Below are 19,308 nucleotides of genomic sequence, written 5' to 3' on the forward strand. Positions count from 1 at the left end.
TTGCACTTGTTTCACAGTCATTTCAATAGTATAGGATACGTGAGTTGAGATTAGATATTGTACAGAAGTTTTGTAAGGTCAGGATCACTAGATTATCATTAGTATATTTCATTATTATTATTATTATTATTATTGGAGAAGTGAGATAAAGTGCTGAGATGCTGAACTTGCAGACCGAAAAGTTGCAGGTTCGAATCCGGGGAGCGGCATGAGCTCTTGCTGTTAGCCCCAGCATCTGTCAACCTAGTAGATCGAAAACATTCAAATGTGAGTAGATCAATAGGTACCGCTCTGGAGGGAAGATAATGGTGCTCCATGCAGTCATGACCGTGGAGGTGTCTACGGACAACGCCGGCTCTTCGGCTTAAAAAAGGAGATGAGCACCAACCCTCAGAGTTAGACACAACAAATGTCCAGGGGAAAACCTTTACCTTTATTATTATTATTATTATTATTATTATTATTATTATTATAGGCCAGAACTGCTAACAATCACTCCTTCAGAGGTTTCGCAGCCAAGAACAAACATGCCTGGTAAGTGGCTCAATATATTGTATTTTAATGGTTTTTATATATGTTTTTATATTGTTACGTTGATTGTTTTAACTGTACTTTTATGAATGCATGGTATCGAATTGTGCCAATCCGTAACTTGCTTTGAGTCACCATATGGTTGAGAAAGGTGGGCTATAAATACCGTAAATAACAAATAAATAAATAATAAATATTTCTTCAATCTTTAGACCCACTTTTCTCCCTGTATAAACATTAGGGTTGTACATGTCGATTTTACAAAAGTACCCACACAAATTTGTAGAACGGGGCTGCTCACATCGTCAATGAATACGAAAGATATTAACGGTTTGGGTTTTGTTTTCATCCCAGTCAAAGAAGATTGGAACGTCAGAATTACAAAGCTGAGGAAGCAAGTGGAAGAGATATTTAATTTGAAATTTGGTAAGTGGACCATTGGGGTGTTTATCCTCAGGGTTAAGATGAAGGAGTCTATGCTTCATGATGATATAGTTGGGGGTGTAATTTTCCATAGTAAGAAGATGTGTAACTTTCATTAAGTGTGCTAATGTTGTCTCTTCTTTGCTGCTCTTTCTCTTACTGTGTGAGGTCCAAAATAGGGGTGTGCAATGTTTAACTACAACTTCCAAATGACAAAATCAATCCAGTATTCAAATTTGACACAAATTCCTGACACACCCAAATTTGAATACTGGTGGGTTTGGGGGGATTGATTTTGTCATTTGGGAGTTGTAGTTGTTATAACATTATAATGTAATACAATATAATACAAATACTAATAATATGATACTATAATTATATATTTTATATTACATGTAATATTACGTGGACAACAAGTTAAACATGAGCCAACAATGTGATGTGGCTGCAAAAAAAGCCAATGGGATTTTGGCCTGCATCAATAGGAGCATAGTGTCTAGATCCAGGAAAGTCATGCTACCCCTCTATTCTGCTTTGGTTAGACCACATCTGGAATATTGTGTCCAATTCTGGGCACCACAATTCAAGAGAGATATTGACAAGCTGGAATGTGTCCAGAGGAGGGCGACTAAAATGATCAAGGGCCTGGAGAACAAGCCCTATGAGGAGCTGCTTAGGGAACTGGGCATGTTTAGCCTGAAGAAGAGAAGGCTGAGAGGAGATATGATAGCCATGTATAAATATGTGAGAGGAAGCCACAGGGAGGAGGAGGGAGCAAGCTTGTTTTCTGCTTCCTTGGAGACTAGGACGCAATGGAACAATGGCTTCAAACTACAAGAGAGGAGATTCCATCTGAACATTAGGAAGAACTTCCTGACTGTGAGAGCCGTTCAGCAGTGGAACTCTCTGCCCCGGAGTGTGGTGGAGGCTCCTTCTTTGGAAGCTTTTAAACAGAGGCTGGATGGCTATTTGTCAGGGGTGGTTTGAATGCAATATTCCTACTTCTTGGCAGGGGGTTGGACTGGATGGCCCATGAGGTCTCTTCCAACTCTTTGATTCTTTGATTCTATGATTCTAATAATATTACAATATAATGGTATAGTACAATATATTAATATATATAATACTGATACTGTACTATGCTAATAATATAATGTAGTGTATGTGAGAAGGGCGGCATATAAATATCATAAATAAATTTAAAAAATCAGTCTCTTCACCAGCGCACAGGTTGTGTGCAGTTAAGCAGAGCTCTTATAGTTTCTCCCTTCCCCTCCAGGACAAGCCCTCGGCCTCAGCGAAGCCGTGAAGGTTCCTTATCCCGTCTTTGAGTCCAACCCCGAACATCTCTACGTCGAAGGCTTGCCCGAAGGCATCCCGTTCCGGAGTCCAACGTGGTTTGGGATCCCGCGGCTGGAAAGGATCGTTCGTGGCAGCGGGAAGATCAGATTCGTGGTCAAGAAGTAAGCAGACCATTTGCTCTTTTGTTTTTGTTTATTACTAACTGTACCCGGCCACGCATTGCTGTGGAAAAGAAAGAAAAGAGAAAGAGCTGGTTTTGAATGTATGTCATGCCATGCTTGTGGGTTTATAATATATTTTGATGTTCCATTGTCTGTGAAATAATAATATTAATGGTTTAAAAATAATAATACTGGACTATGTAATAATCATAATAATTATATAAATAAAAATGTAATGTTCGCTTGTGGGGTTAACATAACTCAAAAACCACGGGGCGAATTGACACCAAATTTGGACACAAGACACCTCTCAGACCAATGAGTGACCATCACTCATAAAAACACTAAAAAAACACAGCAGAAGGGACTTAAAAAGCAAAAAATAAAGAATATATCGCAATGCATGTGCAAAACCACATATATATATATATATATATGCTAACACACATATATATACATACACACACACAAAGAACATACACACACAAAGCCTGGGCCACAGCAACACGTGGCAGAGGACGGCTAGTATCTATATAACATAACTCAAAAACCATTGGACAACTGTACCCCTAACAGACCAACGAGTGACCGTCACTCATAAAACCCTCCCCAAAAACAGCGGAAAGGACTTAAAACCTTCCAAAATCTCAATGACGTAAAGCTAAATGTCGATACAGAAAAAAGGGAAGGAAGAGGGAGGGAAGGAAGGGGAGAAAGAAAGAGGGAGGGAGGGAGGGAGGGAGGGAGGGAGGGAGGGAAGGAAGGAAGGAAGGAAGGAAGGAAGCAAAGGAAGGAAGCAAAGAGGGGAAAAGGAGAGAGGAAAAAGGCAAATAAAAGGGGGAAAGGAAGGAAAGAGGTAGAGAAGGAAGAAAGGAGAGAAGGAAATAAAAAAGGGAAGGAAGGCAAGAGGGTGGGAAAGAAAGAGAGATGGAAGGATAGAAGCAAAAAGTGAAGAAAGAAAGGAAAGGAATTGCTGCTGTTTTTAATTGCCTAGAAGGGCTTGTTTCCTTCCGCTGGAGAGGCTTAAGAAATGTGGATTGCAATGATAAAAATGAAAATTTCAATTTAAGGAAGCAAAAAGCGCTTGAATTGTGGCCCGATTTAGAAATGCCCTTGTCTTAATTTACAGGCCAGAACTTGTGACCTCGTATTTGTCTCCTGGGCTTGCCAGTCAAGTGAACACCTCAGGTAAGGAGGGGCTACGTGTCTGTCTGTCTGTCTGTCAGTATATACATTGCTTCGCCTGTTCAGAAGCAATGTCAGTCAACTATCATATAAAATATTCACAGTAACTATCATAAAAATGTTCACACAGGATAATCATAAAAATATTCACAATGAATAATCATAAAAAGAAATAATCAGAAATATTAACAAAAAAGGCTTGCAGAAATATTCTCAGAAATAATAAGAAATCTTCACAAAAATGTTTGCAGAAATAATCATTAAAATGTTCACAAAGAATAATCATAAAAATATTCACAGAAATAATCAGAAATATTCACAGAACAATATTTGCAGAAATAATCATAAACATATATACAGATTCATGAAAGTATTCTCAAAATGCTTGCAGAAATAATCATAAAAATATTCACAAAGAATAATCATAAAAATATTTGCAGGAAAATATTTGCAGAAATAATCATAAAAATATTCACAGATTCATAAAAGCATTCACAAAATGCTTGCAGAAATAATCAAAATATTCACAAAGAATAATAAAAATATTCACAAAAATGCTTGCAAAAATATTCTCAGAAATACTCAGAAATATTCACAAAAATGTTTGCAGAAATATAAAAATATTCACAAAGAATAATCATAAAAATATTCGCAGGAAAATATTTGCAGAAATAATCATAAAAATATTCACAGATCCATAAAAGCATTCACAAAAATGCTTGCAAAAATATTCTCAGAAATAATAAGAAATGTTCACAAAAATGTTTGCAGAAATAAAAAAATATTCACAAAGAATAATCATAATAATATTTACAGTAATAATCAGAAATATTCACAAAATGTTTGCAGAAAAAATAAAAATATTCACAAAGAATAAGAATAATAAATATTCACAGACGTATTCATAAACATATTCACAGAATAGAGTCATGAGTGTAAAAGAATTGGTCGTAGAATTTACATAAGTTTATCTCATAAGGGATGCAGAGATCTCTGTAATGGATTTGGCTCTCCCTGTGGACTAAATGTAGATTCCTCCCAGAAGGATAATAGGACAGTTTGGCCATTGGATGCCAGTTGGTTGGTTGATTCTAACCAAAAGCGGTTGCCAATATTGGGATCTCAACCTTGGCATATTCGCAGAAATATTTATTAAAATATTCACAAAGAATAATTATAAACACGTATTCACATAGAATAGTAGGAATAGATATGTGCAGAAGTATTCACAAAAATTAATCATAAAAATATTCACAGAAAGAGTAATAAAATATTCACAAAAATATTTGCAGAAATAATCAAAATATTCACAAAGAATAATCATAAAAATATTAATGGAAGTATTCACAGAAATTATCATAAAATATTCAAAAAAATATTTGCAGAAATATTTATTAAAATATTCACAAAAATAATCATAAAAATATTTGCAGACATATTTATTAAATATTGATAAAATACAGACAGGAAAGAGCGAAAAGGTATTTTGATTTTGTGTTTGTACATGTGTACGTCAATCTGAGACTATAAAACCCATATTAAACCTTTCTCTGTTTGCGCACTTACTTTGTAGGATCCCAGAGTCCCAACAGTTCACACTCTGCGCCGAGTCCCATCAGCCACCCGAAGGTCCCAGAGATCGAAGTGACAGTCGATGAAGGTATGGGATAGCTGTTAACAAATCCTTTAAAAGAGCTAAGGTTTTTACAGAGTGTGAATCTTGTGAGTCATGAGTTTGAGAATGGGTTACAGAGAGAGGAGGGAGTAAATCAAGACGGAATTGGAAAGAGATTTGGATGGCACGTGTCAGAAAGCCAAACTCAAGTATGCATTTTTTTTCGTTAGTCGTTCTGAATCATATCAAATTCGTTAAATCCGTACTTCCAATGCGGTATCTAACACATGGACGTAGCCCACACCAAAAACTAAAATTCACTCATAATCCATACATTCAGTTATTCATACTCACCATCCTCCTTCATTCATTTGATCAGGCTTCGTGGGAGCAAAGAGGAGGGTGTTCAAATGCTGCATTCCTCACGGATCTGGTGTCGCAACTCAGTGTTGTATTACTCCAGTGCAGATGTTGTATCTTTGGCGACGTTCGAGTCGTACCACATTTAATTCCTGTTGGGATTTTGTTGTTTTGCTTGTTTGCTTTGACGCAGGGCTTGCGAAAAGGACGCTGCTTCCTGAAGTCAGGACCAACCCGCAAACCAACGGATCTAATGTGGGCTTCAAGCCGCGAGGAAGAGAGTTTTCCTTTGGTGAGTTTTGATATTAATATTAATACTATCACTATAATAAATAATAATAATAATAATATAATAATAATAATACATTCTAATACTTATCATAAGTACACCACTGCTTTTAATCTCCTCTGTGGAGAGGAAAAGCGGGGTGTAAATAAAAATCATCATCATCATGCATGAATAATAATATTGTATTAATAATACTATCACTATAATCATTATAATAATACATTCAAGTAGTAATAATTGATTCATGGCCACTTTGAGTCTCCTTTGTGGAAAAGCAGGGTATAAATAATAATAATAGGGTTTTTTTCAAAAGAGAGTCACAGTCTTTTGAAACTGATTTCCTAACTGGAGAGAGTATGAAATTATAATAGAAGTATGCACAAAAATATTTGCAGAAATAATAATAAAAACATTCACAAAGAATAATCATAAAAATATTTGTGGAAGTATTCACAGGAATAATCATAAAGATATTCACAAAAATATTTCCAGAAATAATCATAAAAACATTCACAAAGAGTAATCATAAAAATATTTGCAGTAGCATTCACAGAAATTATCACAAAAATATTTACAGAAATATTCATTATATTATTCACAAAAAATAATCTGGTCTTTCAACAGAGGCCTGGAATGCCAAGATCACGGACTTGAAGCAAAAAGTGGAAAATCTTTTTAATGAGAAATGCGGTAAGTCTGCCCAGTGTGTTTAGAATATCCTGTGTTTTTTTAACCTCGTTTTTAATCCTTGAGTGGGAAAATAAGGAGACTAAAGATATTTGGGCACAGTGCCTCAACATGTATGCATTAAAATATTCACAATAATCATAAAATATTTGCAGAAATACTGATAAAAATATTTGAAGAAATATTCATAAAAATGTTCACAAAGAATAATAATAAAATATTTGGAGAAATATTCATGAAAATGTTCACAGAAATAATCACAAAAGTATTTGCAGAAATATTTGTAAAAATATTCACAGAGATAATCATAAGAGTACTCACAAAGAATAATCATAAAAAAATATTCCTGGAAGTATTCACAATAATATACACAAAAAATAAAAATAAAAGTATGTGTAGAAATACTGGCAAAAATATTAGCTAAAAATATTCTCAGACGTAATCGTAAAAACATTCATAAAAATATTTGCAGAAATATTCATTAAAACATTCACAAAAATCATTAAAATATTTACAGAAATATTCACAAAAATAATAATAAAATATTTGCAGAAATATCCATAAAAATATTCACAATGAATAATCATAAAAATATTTGAAGAAATATTCATTAAAAATGTTCACAAAGAATAATCACAAAATATTTGAAGAAATATTCATTAAAAATGTTCACAGAATAATCACAAAAGTATTTGCAGAAATATTTGTAAAAATATTCACATAAATAATCATAAAGTATTTGCAGAAATATCCATAAAAATATTCAAAGAATAATCATAAAGATATTCACAAAAATTATTACAAAAACATTTGCAGACATATTCATAAAAATATTCACAGAAATATTTGTTAAATGTTCACAAAGAATAATAATAAAATATTTTCAAAAATACTGATAAAATATTGACAGAAATAAATCATAAAAATCTTTGCAAAAAAAATCACTGAAATATTTGCAAAAATAGTCATTAAAATATTCACAAAAATCATAAAAATATTTACCAAACTGTTCACAAATATCATAAAAATATTTGCAGAAATAATAACAAAAATAATCATAAAAATATCAACAGAAGTATTCACTAGAATATTGATAAAATACAGACACAAAAGAGAGAAAAGGAAGTTAGCGTGCCTGTGTGTGTGTGTTTGCATTGATCGGAGACTCTAAAACTATTGTAATTTTTAACCTCCTCATTTCTAGTCTTTGGGAAAACAAAGAGATATTTGGGCACTGTGCCCCAACATTTGTATGCAGATTATTATCTCCCAATTCAGCATCCCTGATAAAGTTTTTGAAAAAGACAGAGAGAGAAAGAGAGACCTGCTTCTCAAACGCGTTAAGTTGCATTTTGTTTCAGGGGAAGCGCTTGGGTTGTCGGACCCCGTGAAAGTCCCCTTCGCGCTCTTTGAATCCTATCCCGAAGACTTCTACGTCGAAGGCCTTCCGGAGGGAGTGCCCTTCCGCCGCCCGTCCACCTTCGGCATCCCCAGGCTGGAAAAGATCCTCCGAAACAAAGCTAAGATAAAATTTATCATTAAAAAGTAAGCCAAATGCCTGCCATAATTGTGTGTGTGCCATTTGCGTTGTTCCTCTCACAGCTTGAACGCATTCAGGGTACTGGACTCGTCAGTCAAAGCTTTTGGAGTACAGTAGAGTCTTGCTTGTCTGGCCTTCGCTTATCTGACATTCCACCCCAGCAGGAAGAGCCTAAAAACGTGGCTGTTACAGTGTGCCTTCAATGAATGAACAACAATCCCCGACCTTGACCAAACACTGCAAAAAATGCCCTCTGATGCACTTTATTTCACCCTCTAGTGCAATTAAACCCCATTGTTTCATCCCACCTGAACTTCCTTCCAGATACACTACATTGCTCATCTCACCCAGTGTTTTTAAACCATTTAATCATTGTGTCCAATTATTGTGGTTTTATATTGCATTGTGTGTTTATTTTTATTTATTTTTTTGTATTATTATTTTCATTATATTTTATTGCTGCATTTATGTTGTATATTTGTTTTGTTGTAATTGTTGGGCTTGGCCTCATGTAAGCCGCCCCGAGTCTCCCCGAGATGGTGGTCGGATATAAATAAAGTGTTATTATTATTATTATTTGAAACACAACAAGATGAGTCCGCAGCTGACTGTTGTATTGGATCACATGTCGGACACTCCCCAAGTGTCTAGGACTGTGTGATGTATCGGTGAATGATGCGTGCAGATCCCAGTAAGGTAGACTTCTGCAGCTGGCAGATGGTGATTTGGTCAGCGCCGATTGTGCTTAAGTGCAGGCCAAGGTCTTTAGGCACTGCACCCAGTGTGCCCATCACCACTGGGACCACCTTGACTGGCTTGTTATTGTTGTTGCTGTTATTATCATTATTATTATTATTATTATTATTATTATTATTATTAAATGCAATACAACTGTTTGGTTTGCTCCTAACACAATAAATAAATAAAAATAAATAAATAAATAAATAATAATTATTATTATTATTATTTGAAACACTACAAGATGAGTCCACAGCAGAAAAGATCAATCTGCTGGCTGTTGAATTGGATCACACGTCGGACACTTCCCAAGTATCTAGGACTGTGTGATGTATCGGCGAATAATGCCTGCAGATCCCAGTAAGGTGTCCATCTGCAGCTGGCAGGTGGTAATTTTGTCAGTGCCGATTGTGCTTAAGTGCAGGCCAAGGTCTTTAGGCACTGCACCCAGTGTGCCCATCACCACTGGGACCCCCTTGACTGGCTTTTGTCAGAGTCTTTGCAGTTCGATCTTTAAATCCTCACATCGTGTCATATTTTCCAGTTGTTTCTCTTCAATTCTGCTGTCACCTGTAATTGCAACATCGACAGTCCATACTTTGTTTTTTAACACGATTGTGAGATCAGGAGTATTGTGCTCCAAAACTCTGTCTGAATTCCGAAATAATAATAATAATAATAATAATAATAATAATAATAATAGTAATAGTAATGAGCCCTGCCACATGCACAATGGAGGACCTCCTTGCGGTAACACCAGAGGCACTCCAAGTGGCCAGATACTGGTCAAAGGACATTTAATCAAGTACCAAGCTTGCAAACTTTGTGTTTTGTCTGTCTGTCTGTCCGTTTGTTTGTTTGTTTTGTTAAAAATGTAATACAACTGTCTGGTTGCTCTTGACATGATAAATAAATTATTATTATTATTATTATTATTATTATTATTAATATTATTATTATTATTACAAGGAAGTAGAAATACTGACCATATCCTCTCACATTGAGTCGAAGGTCATTCTCTTTCATCTCACAAATTGATAAATTAAAAAATGTAGCCCAAAGAGCTTGCAAGAAACTACAGTAGAGTCTCGCTTATCCGACCTTCGCTTATCCGACATTCCGTCTTATCCGACGCTCTCGCCCGAAGTTCCCTTTTTCCTCCAGCATTTCCCCTACAATTCAAGGAGTGCTCCCCAACTCTCTCTTTATTCCCAATAAGTGAAAAAGACAAGACAAAGAGGAGGAGGAGGGAGAAAAGGGGGAAAAGAGGCAGGACCGGAAGCATCCTCCCGTCTCCGTCTAGGATTTACATTCTCCTCTTCCGTATTTGGGCACTTACTCCTGGGCTGCTCTAGGTGTTGTCTTGCCTTAATCCTTTGAGTCCCTGTTGTTAGTATTCTAGGTGTCTAGCGCCGCATTGTACGGGTAACAAGAGGAGACTCCATATTATCCGACATTTTCATCTATGTGAGGTTCATCTGACCCGTTTATGTCGGATAAGCGAGACTATACTGTAACTGTATTGTCGACCCTCCATATCCACTCATTCAGTTACCAGTCTTGCCAGCACAAGGGTTTAACCCAGGGGTCCTCAAACTAAGGCCCGGGGCCTGGATATGGCCCTCCAAGGTCATTGACCCGGTCATTTACAGGTCATTTACATTTTTAATAATATATTATATTTATTATTTATTTATTTCAGAGTTTTCTATACCGAGCTTCTCAACCTCATTGAGGGACTCAGCCCGGTTTCCAGCCATAAAAACATATACACTCATTAAAATATCATATATCACAATTACAAAAATAACTTTAAAAACACTATATATAAAACTACAGTGGTCAGTCATCCTATTAAGATGGATCTACATCAACTTCCATCCAGGGTCCTATGGTGTTGTCTCATTCATCGAAGGCCTGACTCCACAGCCACGTCTTCACCCGTTTCCTAAATATTAGGATGGATGGGGCGGTTCTGGCCTCCAGAGGGAGAGAGTTCCAGAGTCGTGGGGCCACCACCGAGAAGGCCCTGTCCCTCGTCCCCACCAGGTGCGCTTGCGAGGCTGGTGGGACCGAGAGCAGGGCCTCTCCAGATGATCTTAATAATCTTATAGAGCAGGCCCCCCAAACTAAGGCCCGGGGGCTCCAAACTAAGGCCCAAGGTCCTTTACCCGGCCCTCGCTCAGGGTCAACCTAAGTCTGAAATGACTTGAAAGCACACAACAATAACAACAACAACAATCCTATCTCATCAGCCAAAAGCAGGCCCACCAACCCATTGAAATACTAATAAGTTTATATTTGTTAAAATTGTTCTTCATTTTAATTGTTGTATTGTTTTAAGTGTTTTTTGAGCTACAAATAAGATATGTGCAGTGTGCATAGGAATTCATTCATGTTTTTTTTCAAATTATAATCCGGCCCTCCAACAGTTTGAGGGACTGTGACCTGGCCCTCTGTTTAAAAAGTTTGAGGACCCCTGGTTTAACCTATTGCACCGGTGGGGGCTTCATGGTTTTCTGTATGAATAGGTTATTAGTCAGTATTAACTACTTGTTTTTTAATACTGTTAATATTTAATCGGATTTTAATGTTTGTATATTATTTTAGGTTTGAAATTGTATTGTGTTGGTTTTGCCATTGGCCAATTTTAGGCCCTTTTTAGGGAGAAAAAGTGGAGAATAATAATAATAATAATAATAATAATAATAATAATAATAATATACTTCACTGTTTGTCTGCAGGCCTGAGATGTTCGAGGCAGCCGTGAAAGAAAACACCGCTGCTATTCCAACCCCTCCAAGTGAGTTTCATCTGTTGCTTCATAAATATCGAGTCCATTCTCATTGATAATTGTGATTGGGAATCCAAAATTCGAGAGCTGTCTGTCTTAATGGCTTGAACTTTCCCATGTTTTCGGAAGGAAGAACCAGCTTATCTAACACTATGATGAACACGGTTAGCGTGCCTGAAGCTGTGGTGAGCACGGCGGCGGGAGTAGAAGACCTTAACGTCATTCAAGTCACCATACCAGGTATTCTTTACGGTTTTCACAGTTTTATATTTGCTTTCCTTCTCATGAATACGTCAAATGCTGCATTCCTCACGGATCTGGCACACTTTGGGAAAGGAAAAGAGTCTCCTTCTCATAGAAATTGTTGTTGTTGTTGTTATCCATTTTCCCGTCGTGGTTTGCTGTGATTTGGAATATTCTTGCGCTCGCGCAGGCAGCATCGGAAATTTTCGAGACCAAAAAGACCGTTAGTGTAGCCCCGCCCACTCTCCCCGTCAGTATAAATAGCCCGTGGGAGGGGATACTGCCCAGTTCTTCTAATCCGCTGCTACAAGCAGATAGGAAATTGAGACCCCATCGAACTGCCCTCAATTCTATAACCTGTCATTCAGCTCAGACATTATTACTACTTAGACGATCCCTTGTAGCTCAAGGATGATGGTCTTCCAGATGTAATGTCTTGCCGTTGGGTCCGTAGGTGACTGTGCAGCCCTATTCTTGATCCGTATGTTCTCCCACATTGAGAACATTGGTTTCCAGATGGAAGACAGTCCTGATCAAGGTTGGCTTGATGTGCCTTTCACTTGGCACCTTTCTCTCTTTCACCCTCCATTCCTGCCCCTTTGAATTCCGCAGCACTGCTGGTCACAGCTGACCTCCAGTTAAAGCTCTCAAGGCTTCCCAGTTCCCTGTCTCTATGCCACGGTTTTTGAGATTGGCTGTGAGCCCATCTTTCAATCTCTTTTCCTGCCCACCAACATTCCATTTCCCTTCTTGAATTTAGAGTAGAGCAACTGCTTTAGGAGACAGTGGTCGGGCATTCGGACAACGTGGCCGGTCCAGCTGAATTGATGGCTTTTTCCAGCATGCTGAGATTTGTCTGCCTATCTTGCCAAGAGATTTGTAGGATTTTTCGGAGGCAGTGCTGATGGAATCGTTCCAGGAGTTGCGTGTGACGTCTCTAGACAGCCACCTCTCCACAAAAGTCAACATTGACACTGAAATACAACACCGCCTGAGCTCTGCGAGTGCAGCACTCTTCCGAATGGAGCAGAGAGTGTTTGAGGACCGGGACATCCGTAGGGATACCAAGGTGCTTGTTTATAAAGCTATTGTCCTCCCAACCCTCCTGTATGCCTGTGAAACGTGGACTGTCTGCAGACGTCACCTGCAACTCCTGGAATGATTCCATCAGCACGGCCTCCAGAAAATCCTGCAAATCTCTTGGGAAGACAAGGGGACAAACGCCAGCATGCTGGAAGAAGCAAAGACCACCAGCATTGAAGCCATGGTCCTCCGCCATCAACTCTACTGGACTGGCTGGATGCCCGGCCACCATCTCCCAAAGCAGTTGCTCTACTCCCAACTCAAGAACGGAAATGTTGGTGGGCAGGAAAAGAGATTTAAAGATGGGCTCAAAGGCAACTTTAAAAATTCTGGCATAGACACTGAGAACTGGGAAGTCCTAGCCCTTGAGCACTCCAGCTGGAGGTCAGCTGTGACCAGCAGTGCTGCAGAATTTGAAGAGGCACAAATGGAGGGCAAAAGAGAGAAACAGGGTCAAGCCAACCCCAACCGGGACCGCCTTCCATCTCCACAGTCACCTACGGACCCACCAGAACACTGACCTTGGAAGACCATCCTACTCGGACATCGAGGAATCACGTAAGTAAGTAAGTCCACGTAGACAGTCCACGTTTTGCAGGTGTATAGCAGGGTTATGAGGACAATACCTTTATAAACAAGCACCTTGGTATCCCTAGTGTCATAGTTCAGGCTGTGGTTGTGTCTGATGTCAAGGGGATGATGGTTTTCCTGGGCCTGTTCCTGGGCCAGTGTCTGTCACTGGGGATGATGGAGAGAGATAAGAAATCGTCATCTGGTTGCAAAAGCAAACAGAATGTATTCCTTTCCTTTCGTGAGACAGGAAAGGCTTTATATGAGACGGGGAAAGGATTTTATCTTAGGCCAGTCAATATTGAATTTTCCCCTTCGTGTAGTCTGTGAAAGATGTACATAATGGGTTTTATTCTGCGCATGCGCAGCTGTTCGGAACCTTCTAGAATTTAAAATAGACACTTTTCGGCGGACGCCCCGCCCATACTCCCCAATACTATAAGTACCCAAGGCGGGAGCCTCGGCTCAGTTCCTTTTTCCGCCATCACAGCTTCATGTTTCAAGTTTTGCCAGGTTCCTGTTCTGGGTATTGGATCTCAATGCTGTCTTGTTCTTTTGGATTTTGCGTCCTTGGATATTGTGCTTTTATCTTTGTACCTTGACGTTCATGGAGCATTTGTTACCCTTGGAAAAATACCGTTTTGGACTAGGCTGCTTCTATCTTTTTTATTACTTTTACAGTAAACTGATTGCTGTTTTTACTGTACTGGTGTGTTTAAGGACAGAGTTGTTCCGGCTCTGGGATACAATACTTAGCCATACAATTTCCTTCAATCCACTTGTCACAAGTCCGTGTTAATGGCCTGACTTCCCCATGTTTTTGGAAGGAAGAACCAGCTTATCTAACACCAGGATGACCCCGGTTAGTGTGCCTGAAGTTGCGGTGAACACAGCAGCTGGAGTAGAAGACCTTAACATCATTCAAGTCACCATTCCAGGTAGTCTTCCTGCTTTCCCCCAGTTTCATACTTGCTTCCTTTCGGTACAAACACCTCCTTTAACGTGACCTTAGAACCGTTGTGTTGGTTGAAAACAAAACGGGCAGGTGCTCTTTGCAACCTCTGTGACCAACACCTACACGCAGTCCCTCTGCAATGTCCTTGTTTTTATGCTCCGTGCATATGTTGACCTTTGTGGGCAACTGTGAAATTGTAATCCTTGCTTCGTCACATCCTACAGATGATGATGAGAGAACCTCCAAAGTAGAGAAGGCCCGGCAGCTGAGAGAGAAAGTGAATGATCTCTTCAGTCGGAAGTTTGGTAATATTTTTTTTCATTTCTCCCCAGTTAAATATTGTCCAAATACAAGATGAAAGCTTAAGTACGCAGCGTTACATCTTCTGTGATGCTCTCGATTAGAAATACAGTGTTCCCTCACTTTTTCGCGGTTCGCTTTCTGCAGACTGGCTGTTTTGTGGTTAGGTGGTTAGGTTTCCATTGTAAGATGTCATGATGGGTTTGATGCAGATCCATTGTCAATGGAGTTCACAGCGCTCCCCAGGTGTGGATGTACTACAACTCCCAGCCTCCTGGGCCAATCCCACCAATATTGTAAGATTGTCATGATGGGTTTGATGCTGATCCATCATCAGTGGGGTTCACAGTGCTCTCTGGGTATGGGTGTACTACAACTCCCAGCCTCCTGGGCCAATCCCCCATCAAGATTGTCATGATGGGTTTGATGCTGATCCATCATCAGTGGGGTTCACAGTGCTCTCTGGGTATGGGTGTAGTACAGCTCTCATCCTCCTGGGACAATCCCAGCAGTATTGTAAGATGGTCATGATGGCACTGTTCCAGATCCATCATGGATCTGTTCCAGATCCATCATTGATGGGGTTCACAGTGCTCTCTGGGTGTGTGTGTACTACAGCTCCCATCTTCCTGAGCCAATCCCACCAGTATTGTAAGGTGGTCATGATGGGTCTGTTCCAGATCCATCATAGATGGAGTTCACAGTGCTCTTTGGGTGAGGAGGTGCTACACCTCTCATCCTCCTGAGCCAATCCCACCAGTATTGTAAGATGGTCATGATGGGTGTGTTCCAGATCCGTCATGCGTCTATTCCAGATCCATCATCGATGGAGTTCACAGTGCTCTTTGGATGAGGATGTGCTACAACTCCCACCCTACTGAGCCAATCCCATCAGTATTGTAAGATGGTCATGATAGGTCTGTTCCAGATCCATTATGGGTCTGTTCCAGATCCATCACGAGTTTATTCCAGATCAATCATCGATGGAGTTCACAGTGCTCTTTGGGTGAGGATGTGCTACACCTCTCATCCTCCTGAGCTAATCCAACCAGTATTGTAAGATGGTCGTGATGGGTGTGTTCCAGATCCATTATGGATCTGTTCCAGATACATCATGGGTCTGTTCCAGATATATCATGGGTCTGTTCCAGATCCATCATTGATGGGGTTCACAGTGCTCTCTGGGTGTGTGTGTACTACAGCTCCCATCTTCCTGAGCCAATCCCACCAGTATTGTAAGGTGGTCATGATGGGTCTGTTCCAGATCCATCATAGATGGAGTTCACAGTGCTCTTTGGGTGAGGAGGTGCTACACCTCTCATCCTCCTGAGCCAATCCCACCAGTATTGTAAGATGGTCATGATGGGTGTGTTCCAGATCCGTCATGCGTCTATTCCAGATCCATCATCGATGGAGTTCACAGTGCTCTTTGGATGAGGATGTGCTACAACTCCCACCCTACTGAGCCAATCCCATCAGTATTGTAAGATGGTCATGATAGGTCTGTTCCAGATCCATTATGGGTCTGTTCCAGATCCATCACGAGTTTATTCCAGATCAATCATCGATGGAGTTCACAGTGCTCTTTGGGTGAGGATGTGCTACACCTCTCATCCTCCTGAGCTAATCCAACCAGTATTGTAAGATGGTCGTGATGGGTGTGTTCCAGATCCATTATGGATCTGTTCCAGATACATCATGGGTCTGTTCCAGATATATCATGGGTCTGTTCCAGATACATCATTGATAGGGTTCACAGTGCTCTCTTGGTGTGTGTGTACTACAACTCCCATCCTCCTGAGCCAATCCCACTAGTATTGTAAGATGGTCATGATAGATCTTCTGCAGATCCATCGTCAATGAGGTTCACAGTGCTCTCCAGGTGTGGGATCCATGGTAGAAAATACTTTCTCCCTAAGTGTTGCAAGAGGTGTGCCTTCACTCCTGCTCCCGTCCTCTGCAGGGGAAGCCATCGGCATGGGGTACCCCGTGAAAGTCCCCTATCGCAAGATCACCCTCAACACGGGCTGCGTGGTGGTGGACGGGATGCCTCCCGGCGTGTCTTTCAAAGCGCCCAGTTACCTCGAGATCAGTTCCATGAGGAAGATCTTGGATTCGGCGGAATTCATTAAATTCACCGTCATTCGGTACGTGGCTTTTCACTCCCACGTCGTACAGTCTCGATGATATTTCTGCTGCAGGGAAGACGCCCGATAGGCCAAATATGTAACAAGTGTGCCCAGCCTAAATTGGATTTGATTTTTAGGTAACATTGCTGAAAGTCAAAATATTTTACTTGAGATTAATAAATAACAAAATCCATCCCATTGGCTCATGGTCGTTTTAGGTCCAGGCGATGGCTTTCTCAGAAAGTAAAGTTTCTCTTTGACCCAAAACAGCTAGAAATATGACAACAAGGACCAGGCTGTGGTGCAGCTAGTTAGTAGCCAGCAACTACTGACTGAGAGGTCATGACTTTGAAACCAGCCCAGGTCGGAGTGAGCTCCTGACCATTAATAGTCTAGCTTGCTGTTGACCTATGCAGCTCGAAAGACAGTTGCATCTGTCAAGTAGGAAATTTAGGTACTGCTTTATGCGGGGAGGCTAATTTAACTACCATAGATACTTGAGTATAAGCTGACCCGAATATAAGCTGAGGCACCTAATTTTACCACAAAAAACTGGGAAAATATATTGACTCGAGTATAAGCCGAGAGTGGGAAATGCAGCAGCTACTGGTAAATTTCAAAATAAAAATAGATACCAATAAAATTACATTAATTTAGGCATCAGTAGGTTAAATGTTTTTGAATATTTACATAAAACTGTAATTCAAGATAAAACTGTCCAACTCTGATTAAATCATTATTCTAACCTTCTTCAATGTAAATGTGCTTACGTATCCTTCCAATAATAGTGTAAAATAATAAATGCAATAATAGAGTAAAATAATAAATGTAATAATAGAGTAAAATGATAAATATAGTAATAATGAGAAGAGTAAAATAATACATGTAATGTTAATAATAATAATAATAATAATAATAATAGTAATAGTAATAATAATAACAACAGAACAAAATAATAAATAACCTTTACTCGAGTATAAGCCGAGGGGGACTTTTTCAGCCTAAAAAAAGGACTGAAAAACTAGGCTTATCCTCGAGTATATACAGTAATTTATGACACCGTAAAACCTTCCAGCAGCGTGCAAAAGAATATAAATACTGTAAATAGAATAAACATCCTTCGTCCAGGGCATTTTGAGGGAGGCATGAAGCCTGTGGCCTGAGGTATCTTCACATCTGGCCTGTATTTCTTGCCTTGTGAATACCTCTGAAGTTTTGCCTTCCTTCTTCCTTTTCTCCACAGACCATTCCCTGGACTCGTCATGAACAACCGTAAGTGCTATTCTTCTTTCCCTGTTCTTCCACCGTATAGTATTTGTCTTTCCTCTTAAGTGGATTTGCAGTCGCTTTGCATCACAACTAGCACACACCACACAGAGTTGGCACATTCTGTAAGATCCAGGTATTTTCTAAGGTGTGTGTTTTTCCCCCCAATGCTTCCTAAGTTGAAGGACATGTCCTCCTGTGAAAAGCTGAGTGCCCTCCTTGTTGTTCTTCACAGAAATACCTGAGAAGACGGAACCAGAAGCAGTGGCAGCTGTGCCTGTACCTGAGTCGGTGGTACAAGGTAAATGGATAGCATTGCATGCAATATTTTATTTATTTGTATTTATTTATTTTTTTCATTAGAGAAGTTTTGCCCCTCTCCTTCACCACAAAGGCACTGAGAGGTATAATCTAAAAAAGTTTCGCAATATTGTGTTGCGGGGGTTCCGTGATAAGGGAAAATCTGCAAAGTATGGGCGCTACATATATTTCAAATATATTTTAGTCATTTTGTGATTTAAAATTAGAAAGGCTTTGCCCGACTTACCAGGCAAGGGCCGTTGCGGTGGTGGGCACCCTCCCGCCGGCCGTGTTGCTTGCAGGAGGCTTCTTCTTCTGGATTGGCCCGGGCCGGCTTCCAAATCTTGCCCTGGCAGCCTTTGGAGGGCTTCCCTGGGCCTTTGCAGGACTCTGTGGCCTCCACAAGACTGCCACAGAGCCCTGCGAAGGTCCAAGGCTGCCGGGGCGAGGTTCGGAAGGCAGCCCTGGCCAATCCAGGGGCGAGGTGGGGCCTGTCGCTGTTTGGCCAGGGCCAGCTTCTGAACCTCGCCCTGGTAGCCTTTGCAGGGCTGCCCTGGGCTTCTGCAGGGCTCTGGGCCTCCGCAAGGCTGCAACGGAGTCCTGAAAAGGCCCAGGGAAGCCCTCCAAAAGCTACTGGGGTGAGGTTCGGAAGCCAGCCCTGGCAATCCAGAGGCGGGGTGGGGCCTGCCGCTGGTTGGCCAGCCTGCTAAATGGTGGGAAACTTCCCGTCATGCAGGTGCTTCTGGGAAGAAATCCCCTGCAGGCAGCAGTTCGCTTTCCGCAGATTCGCTGTTTCGCAGTTAGGGTTGAGAATTAGTATTTTTAATTTTCCCATTG

The 19,308-nt window shown here is 40.1% G+C and overlaps 1 protein-coding gene across 10 annotated transcripts in view; it reads left to right on the forward strand.

The window, feature by feature from the left end:
* Positions 1 to 19,308, forward strand: part of LOC132763387 (general transcription factor II-I) — a 73,274-nt gene that overhangs the window by 46,649 nt on the left and 7,317 nt on the right. For all 10 annotated transcript variants that reach the window (XM_067472131.1, XM_067472136.1, XM_067472134.1 and 7 more), the window contains 15 exons: positions 476 to 534; positions 886 to 957; positions 2,234 to 2,417; positions 3,547 to 3,605; positions 5,176 to 5,262; positions 5,771 to 5,869; positions 6,491 to 6,556; positions 7,915 to 8,098; positions 11,576 to 11,634; positions 11,755 to 11,865; positions 14,349 to 14,459; positions 14,701 to 14,781; positions 16,740 to 16,923; positions 18,149 to 18,177; positions 18,407 to 18,472. In XM_067472131.1, coding sequence (XP_067328232.1) covers positions 476 to 534; positions 886 to 957; positions 2,234 to 2,417; positions 3,547 to 3,605; positions 5,176 to 5,262; positions 5,771 to 5,869; positions 6,491 to 6,556; positions 7,915 to 8,098; positions 11,576 to 11,634; positions 11,755 to 11,865; positions 14,349 to 14,459; positions 14,701 to 14,781; positions 16,740 to 16,923; positions 18,149 to 18,177; positions 18,407 to 18,472 — 1,451 coding nt within the window. The remainder of the gene's footprint in view (positions 1 to 475; positions 535 to 885; positions 958 to 2,233; positions 2,418 to 3,546; positions 3,606 to 5,175; positions 5,263 to 5,770; positions 5,870 to 6,490; positions 6,557 to 7,914; positions 8,099 to 11,575; positions 11,635 to 11,754; positions 11,866 to 14,348; positions 14,460 to 14,700; positions 14,782 to 16,739; positions 16,924 to 18,148; positions 18,178 to 18,406; positions 18,473 to 19,308) is intronic.

Source organism: Anolis sagrei, chromosome 11 (genome assembly GCF_037176765.1).
Source record: "Anolis sagrei isolate rAnoSag1 chromosome 11, rAnoSag1.mat, whole genome shotgun sequence".
Lineage (NCBI taxonomy): Eukaryota > Metazoa > Chordata > Lepidosauria > Squamata > Dactyloidae > Anolis > Anolis sagrei.